The sequence below is a fragment of the Trachemys scripta genome, chromosome 2 (assembly GCF_013100865.1).
Source record: "Trachemys scripta elegans isolate TJP31775 chromosome 2, CAS_Tse_1.0, whole genome shotgun sequence".
NCBI classification, from domain to species: Eukaryota; Metazoa; Chordata; order Testudines; family Emydidae; genus Trachemys; species Trachemys scripta.
Window position 1 is genome coordinate 80,277,670 of NC_048299.1, and position 19,442 is coordinate 80,297,111.

Below are 19,442 nucleotides of genomic sequence, written 5' to 3' on the forward strand. Positions count from 1 at the left end.
GCGAAGCACAGCTCTTATTCAGAACCATGTGGCCACTGACCGCTCTCTGCTTGCTCCATGTGAGGCACTTTGCAGCCACAGGTTCCACAAGTATTCACTGGGAACTCAGAGCTCTGTTTTGCTGATTTGAGGGTAGATTCGAGTTTCAATAGAATTCAGATGGACAGGCTTACTTCTGTTCTATTCAAATTCTTATATGGCCTCCATCACGTCTAAATAGCCAATACAAACTGATGGCAGTTAAAGATTTGTAGCTGGTTATTATAAAGGGACCAACTCTAACACAACCAGTTTTATCTGTCCAAATTTCTCCACCAAGTCTAGTACAACCGAAAACAAAGAAGAGTTTCACTGAAGTGAAATTACAAAAATAGGGATATGACCTTGTCTGCTATTTCTGTACTGAATCCCAACGTGTATTGATTGCATGTTGAGTTCTCTAAATGCAAAGGAACAGCAGGATTCAGTTTGCTATTAAAAACTTTTAAAATAATACCTGAAGATTTGAACAGAACATTCCTTTTGCTCCCGAGGCAAAACTCTCATTGACTCAGTGGCGGATTTACTTTTTTTTCAGCCCCCAACATGGTGCCACAAACAAGCTGTCCAGTAGTTGGACATATCACGGTGTCTGATATGCTTGTAGAATCATAAGAGGGGTGTGATGGAGGAACAGGGCAGAGGGATACATACATACAGTTTCACAGGGATCCTCTGGGTCAGATATATGCACAATGAGTCACTAAAGGATGGTGTGAGGTCTCTACCAACAGTCAGTAGCCCACTGGTCATCATAATCATTGAGAAATGTCTGTACAGATGATAATTATTATGAAGTTATGTGCACATGCTGAAAATTATGTTAAGGCAGTATCCAGAAGGTGGCATGTCTCAGAAGGTTCCTTTTAGGCAGGGGGTAACAGACATTTATCCTCCCGTCTGGTCATTGTGTGTTCCAGTATATGCCTATTTGCAGCCTGAGCCACATGCTGATAAAGTGTTTGTGAAATCTACAAGGAAGGAGTATACAGGAAATAACCACTTTCTGAATAAGGACAATGGATTGTTCTAATATATCTGGAGTGCAAACAGGCACCTGGGACTTTTCACTGAGAAGACAGCTGACAGAGTGACTTGTCTTATGAATGGAGGGTCACTGCCAAATGTGGCTGTAAAAAGGTGGAAAGACTTCAGGTGAGCACTGCTCTGTAAGACAGGTAAGTAGCTAAGTAAGTAAGTCTAGTTCTACAATGCGTGTTATGATTTTTTTCTATAGGCAACCATTTGTTTCCAATTCATCTACTTGCTATCACTTGTATCTCTATACACTAAATAAACTTTTACTTGTTTTCACTAATGAGATGTCTCACAGCCCAGGGTACACCTGGGAAGTGTCTCAAGGGAGTCTAAAAAGGGAAATGAATCTCTCCACATAAAACATCCAATCCAAAGAAACTACTGATGCTTATTTTCACCCACTTTCCCTTATTGCTGTAACTGAAATCTTACTATTGTAGCCTGTGTAGATTTTCTTCACTGCCTAGCAGGTGCTAACAATGTTTTGCTGAGAAAATAAGCAAAAGGAGGGGAAAACACTCTGTAATATAACATAGGGCCTACACAGCACTCTGCAGCTGTGTTTAGTTTATTTGTTTAGAGAGCTAGGAAACAAAATACAAATCAACATTTAGACTTGTGTTAACAGCTCACAAAACAAGAAATAACATTTAACAGACTCAAAATACAGCAAACCAAGCTTCAAAAATTATTTTAGAGAAAAAAGCACCAAGGATCAAATCTTGTTTCCATTGACGCTAACACAAGTTTGGACCTAATGGTGAACATTAAGAATTTGCGCCCTCCTCCCCAAAAAACCCACATCCCCAATATAGTAGGAGGTCTCCACTGCAAAAAAGAGGCTCAAGGTCTGCAATGAAAAAAATGTAGGCACAAAGTTGTGTCTGTATCTTTTTGCACCCCTCAGTGTGTGTAGAGGGAGTCCCGATATTACGGTTTAAATCACCATCCACCCCTTGTATGGCTGATCCCGAGCACAGTGGAATAACTGGAAAGGATCCTATTGACTTCAGTGGACAAAGTAGTAGTATATACATTGGAAAAGACTAGCTTGAAACTTATTCATTTCTCTCAGTACAGAGGATACTCTAGAACAGTGGTTCTCAAACTAGGCCCGCCATTTGTGCAGGGAAAGCCCCTGGCGGGCCAGGCCGGTTTGTTTACCTGCCGCGTCCACAGTTTCAGCCGGTCGCAGCTCCCAGTGGCTGCAGTTCGCCGCTCCAGGCCAATGGGGGCTGCGGGAAGTGGCGCGGGCCGAGGAATGTGCTGGCTGCCCTTCCCGCAGCCCCCATTGACCTGGAGTGGTGAACTGCGGCCAGTGGGAGCCGCAATCGGCCGAACCTGCAGACACGGCAGGTAAAGAAACCAGCCCGGCCCGCCAGGGGATTTCCCTGAACAAGCGGCAGACCGGCTTTGAGAACCACTGCTCTAGAACACAGTCCCTGTTCGCCCTGTGAAAGAAAAGTAGGGGCAGCCGTGCCAGAGTGGGGATTTTCAAAATGATCCTCAACATTTACCATCCAGGCTCAACATCATCTGTTCCCCCGCTGTTTGCTGTGATGATTGATGATAATGAAAAAAACTCCCTGGGCTGCATTCTGTGGTCTGCTACAGCGGTGCCAAGTGGATGAAAACTTAACAAAAATGGCCAAGAGAACATTCCTCTTGCAGTGAGGAAAGCTTCACTGACATAAAGCTGGCATAGAGCATGTTGGAAGAGAGAGGTAGTGTGACAGGAATGACCAAGGGCCCTACATCTCACCTGATCATCAGATTGTGGTATGCAAACAACATTTACTCTTTGGATTTAATGCTCATGCTTTGTATATTTGCATTTAACATTCTAGTCAGCATGCCCATCTCTACTATCTCTATTTTCCAATTTCTTGCAGCAGAAAATTTAGATGGTTGAGTTTGGTCACTCACCCATAATGTGTAGGATCCTCTGCGACTGCCCGGAAAAGTCAGCATGCTCTGATCTGAAACAGCAACAGATGCCAGACCACTGCTTCTGGACTGTGGCCAATTAAAATCAGCCTCTGCCTGCTCAGCTTTACTTTTTTGCTTTCTTATAATCTGTAGGGTTGAAATAGAGAGAAAAAAAAAAAAGGTTACTGGACAATACTGCCAGAGCCATATGGCTCAAAATGCATTGGCTGTGTCAAGATGAACAGCATGGAATAGAAAGTTTGAGTTTCCTTTAGCTTCGGCCCCAGCTAATTCAAGTTTGATTTTCACAACCTGCACTTATTTCTTCTTATGTGAAGTCAGAGGATTTGCAAGTGCACAAGAGAGTTACAATAAAGTCATTATCTAATATCTGTAGGAACACCAGAGCTGAATTAAAACAATATGGAAATCTATACCCCACCAATGGTACTTAATGTGATCTATATCTGGAAGCCAAGTATACATTTTCTAAGAATAAGAATGCATAAGTAAATGAATATTGGTATGGAATCGTAGAATAAAGAATATGGGCTTGATTTCAAAAGTACACCTAACTCCTATTGACTTTTAACGGGAGTTAGGTGCTTAAGCACCATTTCCTTAGATTCATAGATTCTCAGGCTGGAAGGGACTACTGTGATCATCTAGTCTGATTTCCTGCATAACACAGGCCATTGAACTTCTCTGAATTTATTCCTGTTTGAACAAGAGCATATGTTTTAGAACAACATCCCATCTGGATATAAAAATTGCCACTGATGAAAAACCACTTCAACCCTTGGTAAATTGTTCCAATGGTTAATTACCTTGATTGTTAAAAATGTACACCTTATTTCCCGGTCTGAATTTGTATAGTTTCAACTTCCAGCAATTGGATTATGTTAAGTCTTTGTCTGCTAGACTGAAGAGCCCATTTTCTAATATTTGTTCCCCATGGAGGTACTTAAAGACTATAATCAAGTCACCCCTTAATCTTCTCTTTGTTAAACGGAACTGGTTGATCTTCCTGAGTCTAAGGGTATGTCTACACTGGCAGAGCTACATCGCCACTCAGAGAGCGCTGAAGGGAAACTGCTGTTGTGTGTTCACACTGTCAGCTGCCTGCGCAATAGCATGTTCACACTTGCGGCACTTGTAGCGGTATTTGGAGCAGTGTACTCTGGGCAGCTATCCCACAGAGCATCTCTTCCTCTTCTGCCACTAAGAATTGTGGGAAGGCGGAGGTGGTCGCAGGAATCCTGGGTTCTGTCCCAATGCCCCGTGATGCATTTCTTCGCATCCCAGCAATCCCTGTGCTTCTGTCCACATTCGGCGCCGTCTTTCAACGGTTTGTGTACTGCGCGCTCTGCCTCTTCGGTCTGCAGGAATGGATCCCACACTGTTGACCAATATGCTGCTCGCTCTGACTAACACATCACGAGTTACAGTGGAGTTATTCCTTAAACGACAAAGGCAAGAGTTCTACATTGATCTCGCCACATGTAGTAGCTACGACATGAGATTGCTTGTGGCATTCATGGAGGCGGTGACCACAGTGGAGCGCCGCTTTTGGGCTCGGGAAACAAGCACTGAGTGGTGGGAATCACATTGTGATGCACGTCTGGGATGATGAGGAGTGGCTGCAGAACTTTCAGATGAGGAAAGCCACATCCATGGAACTGTGTGATGAGCTCGCCCCAGCCCCGCGGTGCAAGGACACGAAAATGAGAGCTGCTCTGTCGTTGGAGAAGCACGTGGCAATTGCACTGTGGAAGCTGGCTACTCCAGACAGCTAACGATCAGTCGCTAACCAGTTCGGAATGGGAAAGTTGGCCTTTGGACTCATGTTGACGGAAGTGGGCAGGGCCATTAATCACATCCTGCCCTGAAAGACCGTGACTCTGGGCAACATGTGTGACATTGAGGATGGCTTTGCACAAATGGGCTTTCCTAACTGTGGAGGGGCAATAGATGGCACACACATTTCAATTTTGGCACCAGACCACCCTACCACCGATACATTAATTGGAAGGCGTATTTCTCTATGGTTCTCCAAGTGCTTGTGGATCACCGTGGGTGTTTGACGGACATTAATGCAGGCTGGTCTGGAAAGGTGCATGACGCATACATCTTTTGGAACACTGCCCTGTTTAGGAAGCTGCAACCAGGGACTTTCTTCCCGGACCAGAAAATCACCGTAGGGGAAGTCAAAATGCCCATTGTGATCCTGAGAGACCCTCTACCAGGGGCCTCCTCTCCTGTTTGTGCTTTGCCAAGATCTGACAGCTGTGACTGGCTGGCCTTCTCCAGGGTAGAGAAGAGCTCCTGGCTGCATGCATCTCTGACCTCCGAGTTGTCCTCTGTCTCTGGGTCCCCCTCCCACTCCACATCCTCATCCAGGATTTCCTCTTCCTGGCTCAGTCCACTCTCGACTGGCACGCGAGCCACCAAAGCATCCACTCTAGATCTTTGTAGAACTGGCAACTCGTGGGCGCAGCACCGGAGCGGTGGTTTGCCTCCTGTGCCTTGTGTAGGCGTTCTGCAGCTCCTTCACTTTGACCCTGCACTGCACTGTACCGGTCATGGCCCCTTTCTGTCATGCATCATGAAATCTGTCCATAGATAACATAATTCCTGGGACTGGACAGCCTCCTCTCCCTAAATGCTGATGAGGTCCAGCAGCTCGGCATTGCTCCAAGCGGGGGATCATCTGGTGCGTGGAGCAGGCATGGTCACCTGGAAAGATGCACTGAGACCACTGCATGCGTCATCAAGCAAACAGGAAGGGGACTTTCAAACTTCCCAAGGAATTTAAGAGGTGGGGCTCACGGTTGGTCACCTGAGGGCAGGGCAGTGGAGTTCAAATCACAGCATTGTGGGACACCTCCTGGAGGCCAATGACAGTGCTGTAATCTACCACGGTGTCTACACTGGCACTGCAGCACTGGCGCAGAAAGCTGTATGCCTCTTGTTGGGGTTGTTTTTTTATAGCGCTGCAACTATGCAGTTTCTGCGCACTAAGTGCCTTGGCAGTGTGTACACCTCAGGAGTTACACCACAGAAAGCTGCTTTACTATGCAGAAACTTGCCAGTGTAGACAAGGCCGAACACTATAAGGCACAGTTTCAATTCCTTTAATGATTCTCGTGACACTTCTCTGAACCCTCTCCAACTTTTCAACATATTTCTTGAATTGCAGACACCAGAACTGGACACAGAATTCCAGGAGTGGTCACACCAGTGCCAAATACAGAGAGAAAATAACCTCTCTACTCCTATTTGAGATTCCACTGTTTATTCATCCAAGGAACGCATTAGCCCTTTTGGGCACAGCGTTGGACTGGGAGTTCATGTTTAACTGATCATCCCTCATGACCCTCAAATCTTTCAGAGTCACTGCTTTTCAGAATACAGTCCCCCATCCTGTAAGCATGGCCTATGTTCTCTGTTCTTAAATGTATCCATTTAGCCATATTAAAACACATATTATTTGCTTGCATCCAGTTTATCAAGCAATCCAGATTGCTCTGTATTGGTGACTTTTCCTCTACACTATTTACCACTCCCCCAATTTTTGTGTCATCTGAAAATTTTATCAGTGATGATTCTGTTGGGATATGTTAGGTTTAAGAAAAGACCTGGGAAGCTGCTGGTATGCTGACATGGCATTAGGGGAGAAAGGCACAGACAGGCAGTATTTCTTTGTTTAATAAATAAGTTGCCATATTTTTCCATTCCCTGTTGCTTGTTGAGAATTGATGAGCCTTGCAGCTGCATAAGAAATGTAGTTGTCTAAAAAAATACCCTTTGTGTAAAAGAAGGGTTATCTCCCCATCCCTTCTTTCCCAGCTACACAAGAGAGCCCTGGGTCATGGCCCCTTCCTCCCTCCCCTGAGAACTGCTGATTAAAGAAATTTGTAGCAACAAATTATTGCAAAGAAATGTATTTTCAAGGTAAAAATGCCTGTATAACATGCGTAATGATGTGAACAATAGAGAGGGGTGGATATACTAATTGTATGGGTGTTTCAATTACTTAATAAGCGTTTTTCGGGTGTTGTACCAGATGTAGGCATTTACATACTAACTTAAGTAAAAGGAGTGTGCTGTAACTAATCCAGTGCTTACTCGACAATTGGATCGAGGGGAACAAGTATCGCAATAAAGGATCCCATCTAGTCAATCCGCCTCTAGGTCAACCTGCTCCTTCTTCTAACAGATTCTATGTTTGCTTCCAGGTCATTAATACTAATGTCAACTAGTATGGGGCCAAGAACTGCGGGACTCCACTAGAAATACATCTACTTAATGATGATTCCCCGTTTACAATTACATGTTGAGACCTATCAGTTAGCCAGTTTTTAATCCATTTAATAGGTGCCATGTTAATTATATATTGTTCTAGTTCTTTAATCAAAATGTTATATGGTACCACGCGAAATGCCTTAAAGAAGCCTAAGTATATTATATCAACCCTATCACCTTTATCAGCCAAACTTGCAATCTTACCAAAAAAAGATTTCAAGTTAGTTTGACAGGTTCTATTTTCTATAAACCCATGTTGATTGGAATTAATTATTTCACCCTCCTTTAATCAAGGCTTGTGTCAGTTGCTCCATTATCTTGTTTGGGGTCGATATGAGGGTAACAGAACTATAATTACTATAGTTGCGTTTACTATTTTAAAATATTGGCACAACATTAGCTTTCTTTTACTCTCCAATAACTTCCCCAATGTTCCATGAGTTTTGAAAATCAACATTAATACTAAACGATCTGTTCGGCCACCTCTTTTAAAACTGTTGGTAAATTGTCCGGAGCTGCTGATTTAAAAATGCTCAGTTTTAATAGCTGCTGTTTAACATCTTCCCGAGTGGAATGGAATGGAAAGTGTTTCACCATCATCTGATAAGATCACATCATCTGTTCCCCCGCTGCCTGCCCCCCCCATACAGAACAGAAATATTCATTGAACACTTTGGTCTGTTCTGCATTATTATTGACAATTCTATCATTCTGCATTATTATTGACAATTCTACCATTTTCATTTAGTCATGGACCAATACCATAGTTAGGATTCCTTTTGTTCCTAATATACTTTAAAAATCCCTTTGTTTAGGTCCTTAACTCTGCTAGCCACTGATTTTCCCTTCTGTCCTTTTGCTTTCCCTATTAATTGTCTGTAATTGCTAGCTTCTGATTTATATTCATTACTGTGAATTTCCTCTTTTGTTCATTTGTTACATATATTTTTATAGCTACCTTCACTTCCCCCCTAAGTGTTTGAAAATGTACCTTTGAAAATCTACTTCATCTGCAGACAAAAAAAGATTGAGTAGTTTATCTAATCCATCTCCCTGCAAGTGTAGGATTGTTCTCTGTAATACTTGAGCTCAGTGCAATATTTTTGACACAAATTCGCCAAAGAGATTCAGCCAGAAGGGTTTTTTCAGGCTAGTTTCAGAAAGGCACTTAGGTGCTATTCGTAAAACAGCAAGAGGAGGAGGAGGTGACCTGTTACCCAATAGCCCACTGGTTAGGGCACTCATCTGCAATATGGGAGCCCCCATATAGGCAGATTAGGTATCTGAACCCCAGTCTACCACCTTCCAGGTGAATGCTCTAGCCACAAGGCTATAGAGGAGAACACGCTCCCTTGTCCTCTTCCAATGACGTTTCTAAATTTCCTTTGTTTTAATTTTAAAAAGCAGTTAAAAGTGCCTAAAATCAAAGCAAAATGTTTCGTTTGACCCCAAATGAAATTTTCGGTGCTTTGTTTTGCCAAGAAAATTTTTCATCTCAGATCGCTCCAGAACATTTTTTTTCCTCGATTACTCGCATAGCTCTATGTAATGTACGTATGCACATTTCCCTGTCTGATTTGTAATGGTCTTCGGGAAATTATTCTATAGTGAAACAGATCTCATCGACAGGCAGCTTTTGACAAACTTGCCAACAGTTCCAATTTGTCTGGGGTGGTCCAGGTTTTTAAAACTTATTCAGGAGAATCAGTCTTCTGACCAATTTCCCAAGAGGTGCTGCAGCAGGAGGCAGGATATTTTCCATTGAGCTGTTCCTCTCCTGGATATTCTTGTCATCCACACATACACATTCAATCCTTTTCTGATCTGTATCATCTTGCCTGAGTTAAATCAAACCTTGATAGACTACAGGGCTGTCTTCTAGCCATTTAATATTCCAAAGACTACAATTCGCAACAGCAAAGCTGCATCACATACCTTCTGCACTATGGTAGTGGCAAGCTCTTCAATCAGTTCCTCCTTATGTTCCCGTAAATAACAAGCCTCGTTCTGTTTGTCCTGCACAAAGATACAATTTATAAATACTACAGAGTCACATTTGAGTGGTATTTGTACAAGATCAATATCAAAATAAAAATGAGTAACATCCTACTTCGCATTGTATGCAGAAAGAACTGAATGTAAATAACTCTAATTTATTTGAATATCCTGTATTTCTGAAGTGGAACATGTGTGCTATCTTGATAATAACTTTCAGAAAAACAGCACACAATTCTTTTAGCTAATGCAGTAAGCTAATACATCACTGCATTACATTTTCTTTGATTTTCACTCACCTTTCCACTATTACTTGAATAAAGAAAAAACTGATCTATATAAGCCAGAATGTTATTAAAAATTTTTACCAGGCTTTCACCATATGTCTCTGCCTTGGAAATGGCTTCTTCTACTGCTTCTTCTGCCACACGTAAGGCCACAGCTAGGGTGTCCATCATACTATGTCCTAGTCAAAAAGCAAACAAAATACCCACATTTATGCTCAGCTGCAAAATTCAGACCAAGATTCTTCAGCTTCAGTAATTCTTAGATCTAGGATTTTGGTATAGTCTATTGCAGAGATGCAGAGCCAGACCTCAATCCCAAGCTGATCAAGATGCACAGGAACATAAGAACGGCCATACTGGGTCAGACCAATGGTCCATCTAGCCCAGAATCCTGTCTTCCGACAGTGGCTGGTGCCAGATGGTTCCGAGGGAATGAACAGAATAGGACAATTATCAAGAGCCATCCCCCGTTGTCCACTCCCAGCTTCTAGCAGTCAGAAGTTCAGGGACACTCAGAGCGTGAAGCTGTATCTTTGACCATGTTGGCTAATGGCCATTAATGGATCTATCCTCCACCAACTTCTTTAATTCTTTTTTGAACCCAGTTGTACTTTTAGCCTTCCCAAATTCCCTGGCAATGAGTTCCAGAGGCTGACTGTATGTTCTGTGAAGAAGTACTTCCTTATGTTTGTTTTAAACCTGCTGCCTATTAATTTCATTGGGTGACCCCAGGTTCTTGTGTTATAAGAAGAGGTAAATAACACTTTCTTATTCACTTTCTCCACACTATACTTGATTTCACAGACCTCTATCATATCCCTTCTTAGTCTTCTCTTTTCTAAACTGAACAGTTCCAGTCTTTTTAATCTCTCCTCATAGAGAAGCTGTTCTATACCCCTTATTATTTGTGTGGCCTTCCTCTGTACTTTTTCCAATTCTAATATACATTTTTTAGATAAGGTAACCCGAACAGCACGTAGTATTCAAGATGGATTTATATAGTGGCATTATGACATTTTATGTATTATTATCTATTTGTTTCCTAATGGTTCCTAACATTGTTAGCTTTTTTGCGTGCTGTTGCACATTGAATGGATGTTTTCAGAGAGCTATCCACAGTGATTCCAAAATCTCTTTCTTGAGTGGTAAGAGCGAATTTAAACCCCATCATTTTATATTTATAGTTGGTATTATATTTTCCAATGTGCATGACTTTGCATTTATCAACATAGAATTTCATCTGCCATGTTGTTGTCCAGTTTTGTGAGATCACTTTGTAACTCTGCAGTCTGCTTTGGACTTAATTATCTTGAGTAATTTTATGTTGTCTGGAAACTTTGCCAACTCACTGTTTACTCCTTTTTCCAGATTATTTATGAATATGATAACCTGCACTGGTCCTAGTATAGATCTTTGGGGGTCCGGTTATTTACCTCTCTCCACTGTGAAAACTGACCATTTATTCCTACTCTTTGTTTTCTATATTTTAACCAGTTATTGATCCATGAGAGAACCTTCCCTCTTATCACATGAATGTTCACTTTGCTTAAGAGCCTTTGGTGAGGGACATTGTCAAAAGCGCTCTGAAAGTCCAGGTACGCAATATCAACTAGATCACCCTTATTCATGTGCTTGTTGACCACCTCAAAGAATTCTAATAGATTGGTGGGGCATGATTTCCCTTTACAAAAGGTGTGTTGACTCTATTGTGTTCATCTATGCATCTAATCATTCTGTTCTTTATTATAGTTTCAACAAATTTCCCTGGTACTGAAGTTAGGCTTACCGGCCTGTAGGTGCCAGGATCACCTCTGGAGCCTTTTTTTTTTTTTTTAAATCAGCATTACATTAGATATCCTACAGTCATCTGGTATAGTGGCTGATTTAAGGAATAGGTTAAATACAACAGTCAGTAATTTTGCAATTTCGTATTTGAATTCCTTCAGAACTCTTGAGTGAATACCATCTGGTCCTAGTGATTTCTTAGTATTGAATTTATCAATGTGTTTCAAAACCTCCTCAATTGACACCTCAGTCTGGGACAGTTCCTCAGATTTGTCACCTACAAAGAATGGCTCAGGTGTGGCAATCTCCTTCACATCCTCTGCAGTGAAGACCAATGAAAAGAATTCATTTAGCTTCTCTGCAATGGTCTTGCCTTCTCTGAGTGCTCCTTTAGAACCTCAATCGTCCAATGGCCCCACTGACTGGGAGGCTACCTGCTTCTGATGTACTTAAAAAAAATTTTGCTGTTAGTTTTTCTGTCTTTTGCTAGTTGCTCTTCAAATTCTTTTTTGGCCTGCCTAATTATACATTTACACTTGACTTGCTATAGTATATGTTCTATTCTATTTTCCTCAGTAGGATTTGACTTTCAATTTTTGAATGCTTGCAGGCATTTCACTCATGACTGTTCCTTTTAATTTCTGTTTAACTAGCTTCCTCATTTTTGTGTAATTCCCGTTTCTGAAGTTAAATGCTACTGTGGTGGGTTTCATTGATATTTTTCCTCCAAAAGGCTGTTAAATTTAATCACATTATGGTCGCTTTTACCAAACAGTTCAGCTATATTCACCTCTTGGACCAGATCCTGTGCTCCACTTACGCCTAATCAAGAACTGCCTCTCCCCTTATGGGTTCCAGGACTAGCTGCTCCAAGAAGCAGTCATTAATGGTGTCTAGACTTTTTATCTCTGTATCATATCCTGAGGTGACATGTTCCCAGACAATATGGGGACAGTTGAAATCCCCCATTATTAATGAGTTTTCTGTTTTTGTAACCTGTCTAATCTCCCTGAGTATTTCACAGTCACCATCATCATCCTGGTCAGGTGGTCAGTAGTACATTCCTACTGCTATGCTCTCATTTTTCAAGTGTGGAGTTTCAATCCATGGAGATTCCATGTTACAGTTTGAGTCATTTAAGACTTTTACTATATTTGACTCTATGCTTTTTTCAAATATAGTGCCACCTCCCCTCCCCCAGTCAGTCATTGCTACTGTATATATTTTGTATGCGTCCCATTGCTTTTCATAGTTCCAGCAAGTTTCTGTGATGCCTATTCTATAAATATCCTCATTTAATATCAGGCACTCAAGTTCACCCATCTTAGTATTTAGACTTCTTGCATTTGTATACAAGCACTGATCAAATTTTTAAGTATTTAGTTGTCTGACTTCATGTGATGTAATTGAATAGGAATCTTTTTTGTTTGACTGTTTCTCTTCATTTCCTGCCTGTACTTTATCAACTTCTAGCCTCTCCTCTTTACTAGGCTATGGAGTATCCCCAAGGGACGTCTGTCTGAACTGTGTGCTCCTCTGCACCTGTCAACTTTCCCCCCAGCCTTAGTTTAAAAACTCCTTTATAACCTTTTTAATTTTACATGCCAGTAATCTGGTTCCATTTTGGTGTAGCTGGAGCCCATCCTTCCTGTAAAGGCTCCTCCTTTCCCAAAAGGTTCCCCACTTCCTAATAAACCTAAATCTCTCCTCTAAACATCATCCTCTTATCCACACCAAGATACTCTACAGTTCCGACTGTCTAACTGGCCCTGCGCGCGGAATTGGAAACATTTCAGAGAAGGCTACCATGGAAGTCCTGAACTTAAATCTTTTACCAAGCAGCCTAAATTTGACCTCCATGACCTCTCTCTCCTACCTTTCCCTATGTCATTACACATGCATCTTAATTCTCAGAACCATGATGATGAGCATTGGCATAAACATCTCAATAGACAGAAAAAATGTTGGGTGGTCTGTACCCATTTCTATATTCTGCCTCTCTGGCATGTCTATGTGCCCTGGAGTTCAGATTATGGGGGTGTGATAGCAGTGCTCACCAAAGTGCTGCACTGTAAATCCCTATGTGGACTTTGTAGGAGTGAACTAAAATGTTCCTAGTTTGCATTAACTTAGTCCTCTTCAAACAGGACTACATTAATGCAAAGTAGGAACCTTTTGTTCGTGCCTGCAGGATTCACACAGGGGAGTTATAGTGCAGCACTTTGGTGTGCACTGCTATTCACACCCCCGTAATCCGAACTGCCAGACATTTCCCTAAAAATACAGTATTGACAGAGGCCACTAACTTTCTAAACTTAAATAATACGTAACTTACCATTTTAAATAGAAAAACACAATATTTCTACAAAATCCATTTAGGGAGACTAACAATGTGCTTACTTTAGTTGGGTAGTTATGATGAGAGGAAGGTTTGTAACAGAATTTAACAAAACTGAGACCTATATGAAAAACAAGTGTGTATGAGCATTAGGGGAAAATCATGTGTGAGAGAGAGAGAACAAACTCTGAACATGATGTGTACAGTATTAAGAAAACCATATTGAAGTGAATGCATAATATGATGCAAAACAGATAAAGTCTAGCATGTGCCCTGTGAACCACAGAAGCTCTGGTAACTCACTAAAGGTTTTAGCTAAAAGATTAGTGATCCTGTAAACTTTTCATCACCAGGGACCAATGCGACTTGGAGACCCTCCAGCACTGTAGGCTATTTATCAAATAACTCAGTAACAGCTCAGTTTTAGTGCAAATGAATTTTAAGTAGAGTTACCTTCTGTCTGTCTGTAGAATGTAGAGTCACTGCCACAAATGCTTCCTTCATTTTCGATGCTTCCTTCAAAAAAGCTTCCTTCTGCTCAACAAGACAGCACAACACATATTGTATATGAATATTCAATATATTATGAGATTAAAGTACTCTTTCAAAAAGTAGTGGTGTTTCTAACTACACCACATGTATAGAAGAGTAGTCTGAAAATTCCTGTTTGAATTTCAGCTGTTATACAAAATGTTATTTCTTTTATATGAAAGATTTCTCAGACAGAGAGGAGGGAGCGAGAGGATGAAGTTACTTAAATGCAGAACTTGTAAAATGAAAGCTAGTGCAGTGAACTTGCTTTTAACATGACATTTGGGACTTGAAACAGATCCTGGATTTTAAAGGCCACTACTGTATAAATAAAACAAACCCAGACATTTAAACTTGTATTTATCTTCAAATGAAACAAGAGGGTTATCTTACAGTCATACTGAAAATAGAAAAAGAAAGTTAACAATGACATTTAGACGCTGAGGCCTTCTACAGAAAGGTCTCCTATATCCTGCATATCCTTACTTACATATCCTGCATGTTATTACTCATGGGAGCAGTCTCATTTAAAGGCATAATTCAATGAGACTACTTTTGAGCATAAGGAATGCCTCGATGCGTAAGGTTTTGCAGGATCAGTCTCCTGACTTTTTAAATTTTCTGCATGTATTTAAATTAATTCTTTTGTTCCATTTGCATCACACCCACTAAATGTAGCATGCCCGCCTTTATTTTTTCATTTCCATTTTTGAAGGGTTTTTTTAAAAATTGATATGAAGAAAAAAGCAACCTATCAAAATGAAATCTTTTAGGATGGCATTCTCCTGTTCTACCTACAGACTTGCCATGTACTTCTAAGTAGTATTAAAAGAGCCACTTAGAGTTGCCTTCACCCAGGTGCACACAGCCTTGCTATTATTTTTGTTTTCCAAGTGCTTAGCTTATCTTCCAGAAAAAAAGAAAGAAAGACTTTATAGAAAACATAAACCCTATAGAAAACACAAACTCTATACAGATTTCAGTCGAATTACACTAGGGATGAATTTGGCCCAGCAGAGGCAAATCATCTCAGAAAGATTAGACTGGTTCTGCTTCTGAATCATTTGCTATTCAATTACAGTAAACGTGCCAGCATGACAGCAAGAAAGCACTGTCCCCAAACTCACTGAATACCTTCAATTACTAGTTTTATAGGGGGATGCATCATCTCTCCATAGTTAGGAAAGAATTACATCTCATTCTAGAAGGCTGATATTGATATTAAATTGATCACATTTCTTCCCCATTTACTAGAGAAACTTCAAATGTAAGCCGCAGCTGCAATTCACATGGGGCCAAATTCTATGGCAAACAGGCAAAACTCCAGTTGTGGTATGGGCTGCAGGATCTGGCCTTAGTCAAATTTTGCATTAAGTGCAATGGAAAACCTCAACTCCAAAATTCTGTGCTCATTCATTATCTACACAGAACTCTCAGAGCCCTAAGCATGTTCATGGAGAGCAGAAACAGCTGAAATTTGCTTTGTAGATCTGAGAGCAGAATTTTGCCTTATAGATTATCTAAATTTTGATTAGTTAAATAGCTCAAACCTAGCCCAACTCCCTAGATATTTAACTTCTTATATTCCCCTACTGTAATTCTTCTGAAAAATTGTAATTGTCTTTCCCCCTGCCCAAAAATACTCTCCGAACTCTGATTGGGTCCATCATGTGAATTAATGTGGATGAGCCTATAAGAAATTAAAACTGTACTGTACCTATTATTTCAGAACAAGCACCACTCTCCAGTCTATGTTTTCTGTATAAATTCTTCAGGACTTTGGCACTACCAAAACGCTTGAAGCGACTTTTCACATTATTGTAATACCATTCCAGGGACTGGGTTCTTAGGAGTCTAAAGAGAATAAATGAGCAACAGTTCAGAATGCTTAAAATGAGTCTACATCAAATAAAAACAAAAACTCTCCCTGGTCTTTCCTAAAAATTATATCTACTGGGCTCTTTTAAATCAAAAGCCTTATAGCATAATATTTTTGAACACTGTTTCTTGGTTTTAGCTTGAACAAGTCTGGTTTTATGGCAAAATAAGTACTGGAAATGTAGCTAAAAGTCATTCTGATTACAGTAGTAAGTTGCTTGGTTACCATATCAAAATAGCAGATTATATATTTTAACAAATGTACTGAATACATTTTGAAAGGCCATCTACAGTATTATAGAATAACATATGAGGCTATGGTTTTAAAAGTGTTTAATATTTACATGGATTTATAAATAACTCACTTTGGCTTGGGGCGGCCAAAACCCTACAGCTGGCCCTGATGGAGTATGGAAAGAATAGTTAGTTAAGACTTTACAGGGCCTGGAGAGCTCTCTTTTTCTCTTTGATTAAGATTTTTTTAAGATTTATTTTTCATAAACATATACAAACATTTACAGAAAAGAGCTAATTAGACAAGGTCTGTATAAAGAATCTTAACTCATTGCAAGCAAATAAGAATGGGTGGAAAACTTTATTGGGAAACATTCAAATAAATAGTGAAAGTGCCATCATACTGGAATGTGTAAGAGCAAGAACTGTGAGGACAACAAGCCAAAAGACATTGTAAACATCTACATCCCAAAAATCAACATGGAACCCGGATTTAGCATCTGTGCTCTGAATGGAAAAAAACAACCCACCTTTGAGTAGATTGTTCCAAAGCCCACTGAATGGAAAGACTCGCAGAGACTTCAGTGAGCTTTGGATCAGGTCCCAAAAGACCAAGAAGATGATGCAAGCCATATCAGCCCCTTTTATGATAATAAACCATAAGCAAGGGTGCAGGGCTAGCAGCAGAAAGTCTGCTCAGAGAGTGATTGTGGGTAGCCCACAGCTGACCGGCACAGTCTCAAAAATGGTATCATGTGGAAAGAACTCTACGAATTCCCATCTGTAACTTAAAACTGACCTCCACCAGCAGTAGCCCCAGGAAAGAAAAGCAGTGTTTGCACCAGTGGGTCTGAATCAACTCCCATGTGTTTTTTTTCCACAAATTGATCTGATTTATTTGGTTGTGTACTGTCACATTAGTTTATTTTATTTTATGCCACACCTACTTACATCAAGTCAGATCACATGTAGCAAAGTGACTGGTATATTCTGATGTGACAGTACTAGAACTTTGTATGTAATTAAGGCAATCTGTTGCTTCCTAAGACCAAGATTTTGAAACTTGGAAGCCAAAAGTTAGCCTTCTAAGACTAACTTAGGTACCTAAATAAGTGGCAGGGCCGGCTCCATGCACCAGCTTACCAAACAGGTGCATGGGGTGGCCACTTCGGAGAGGGGCGGCACGTCCAGTTGCTCGGCGGCAATTCGGCGGATGGTCCCTCACTTCTGCTCCGAGTGAAGGACCTCCCGCCGAATTGCCGCCGCAGATCGCGATTGCGACTTTGGGGGGGGGGGGGGGGTGGGGGTGGGTTTTTTTTTGTTTGGATGCTTGGGGCGGCCAAAACCCTAGAGCCGGCCCTGATAAGTGGCCTCATCAGAAGTGCTGGGCACCCAGCAACTCCAACTGACTTAAGCCATGATTTTCAAAAATGGAATCAATGGAATAACTGGCTACTTGATTCAGATGGAGTATTTCACTTCTGACACAACTCTAGTTAGCTTGTATAGTATTAATCACTTGGAATTTCTGTGGGATTCCTCTCAGGCACCAAAATAAAAACACACTAAGAGAAAGTGGTGATCTCAAAAGAATGTAATCGTAAGACCTGTTTTCTTCAGCAAGTCTGGCTTTCCTTTGCCTATATGAGGCAAACGACAATCGACAATTTTTCTCCAACACACGTCATTTGATAAGAAATTGTGTTTTCCTTTGAGGGTACTAACTGTATGGTTCTGCCAGTTATATCATTTTTGTCAATTATCTCCACAGATTCTATGCTATGACCAAGCCCACTGTACAATACATGACCCAGGAGTTTCACTAAATGTTCCCATCGGTCTCAAGTGTTCAGGGAGATGCCTACAATGCTAAATGGAATAGCACCAAACAGGTCCATTTATATTCTAGTCCACTTACATGTCATCACTGAAAAACATCTGGTAGAGTATACCTATAACCTACTAATGCAGAGTGGAAACTAAATAAAAGTGGTAAAGTTTGTTCGCTGAATTCTTGCACACCAAAGCTCAGCTATAGATTAATTATATTAGTTGCAGGGCTGCAAATAACAAGAAAATGAATGTATAGCACACAAGTGTCCTTTTTCTGTATGTCTCAGCTTCAACTAGATTCAAGGCAGCAGCTTTCTCTTACTGTGTTTGCACAGTGCCTAGCACAATGATGCCCCAAGCCTGACTGGAGTCTCTGAGAGCTATTGTAATACAGATACTCTGTTAGTATACGAATAATACTAAGACTGATACATGTCCTGACAGAGTTGGCCAAAGATCTGTTTTCTATATGACGTCCTCACAGGTCACCTTGGTATGCACATGATCTACAACAGATGAGATATATGGGGCCAATGTCAAAGTGGCGGTCATTGTGCCCAAATCTGTTTGATTGTGAAATAGAAGGCTTTTGATTCCCTACGCTGTGGCTGCCAAAAAGCATTTTGTTCAATTGTAGGATGTCTGTGAAGTCCTGATTAGCAGAACTGTGCTTGGCAGTGGGAAACCTGGTAAATCCATGAATTCAGTCAACTTTTACTCAAAACTTTCAGTCAACTTTTACTCAAAAACAGCTTTCAGCATTTCTTCCCACTATGAGAGTTTCTTCCACTTTATGGATCAATAGCATGATTGATGGCACTATTTGCATCCATGGTATTAGAATTGTGTCAGAAAGGGAAAAATGCTATATCTTCTCTTGCTGAGTTTCATTTAGATTTGTTCACTAATGTTCTGGAGTGTTGGAAGGTTTGGCCTTCAACCTCTGACATGAACACATGATCTTCATGATGGGTAAAATCAAATTCATGTGTATGGGAGAGGAGAGAGGGCGGGATGACCATTATTAGTTGAAATTGCTCCTAGCTTAGGACAGCGTTCAAATGCTTACTTCCCTTAAATGAGCAGTTATTAAATTAATACTCAAGAAACCATGCCTTCAAGTTGACAATCTTCCCAACTACCACTCTGTTCCTAAGCTTTGCTTTATGTGGTAGAAAAGCTTGCAACAAAATTACTTTTGTACCATCTGGCCTGACTTCCTTGACCCTTTTCAATGCACCTTTCAGCTG

General features: G+C 40.8%; 1 protein-coding gene across 4 annotated transcripts in view; it reads right to left on the bottom strand.

Moving 5' to 3' along the window:
- Positions 1–19,442, bottom strand: part of MYRIP (myosin VIIA and Rab interacting protein) — a 343,158-nt gene that overhangs the window by 65,440 nt on the left and 258,276 nt on the right. For all 4 annotated transcript variants that reach the window (XM_034761008.1, XM_034761009.1, XM_034761010.1 and 1 more), the window contains exons 4-8: positions 15,965–16,101; positions 14,170–14,250; positions 9,675–9,772; positions 9,247–9,327; positions 3,004–3,153 (exon numbers count right to left, since the gene is read on the bottom strand). In XM_034761008.1, the coding sequence (XP_034616899.1) occupies positions 3,004–3,153; positions 9,247–9,327; positions 9,675–9,772; positions 14,170–14,250; positions 15,965–16,101 (547 nt within the window). The remainder of the gene's footprint in view (positions 1–3,003; positions 3,154–9,246; positions 9,328–9,674; positions 9,773–14,169; positions 14,251–15,964; positions 16,102–19,442) is intronic.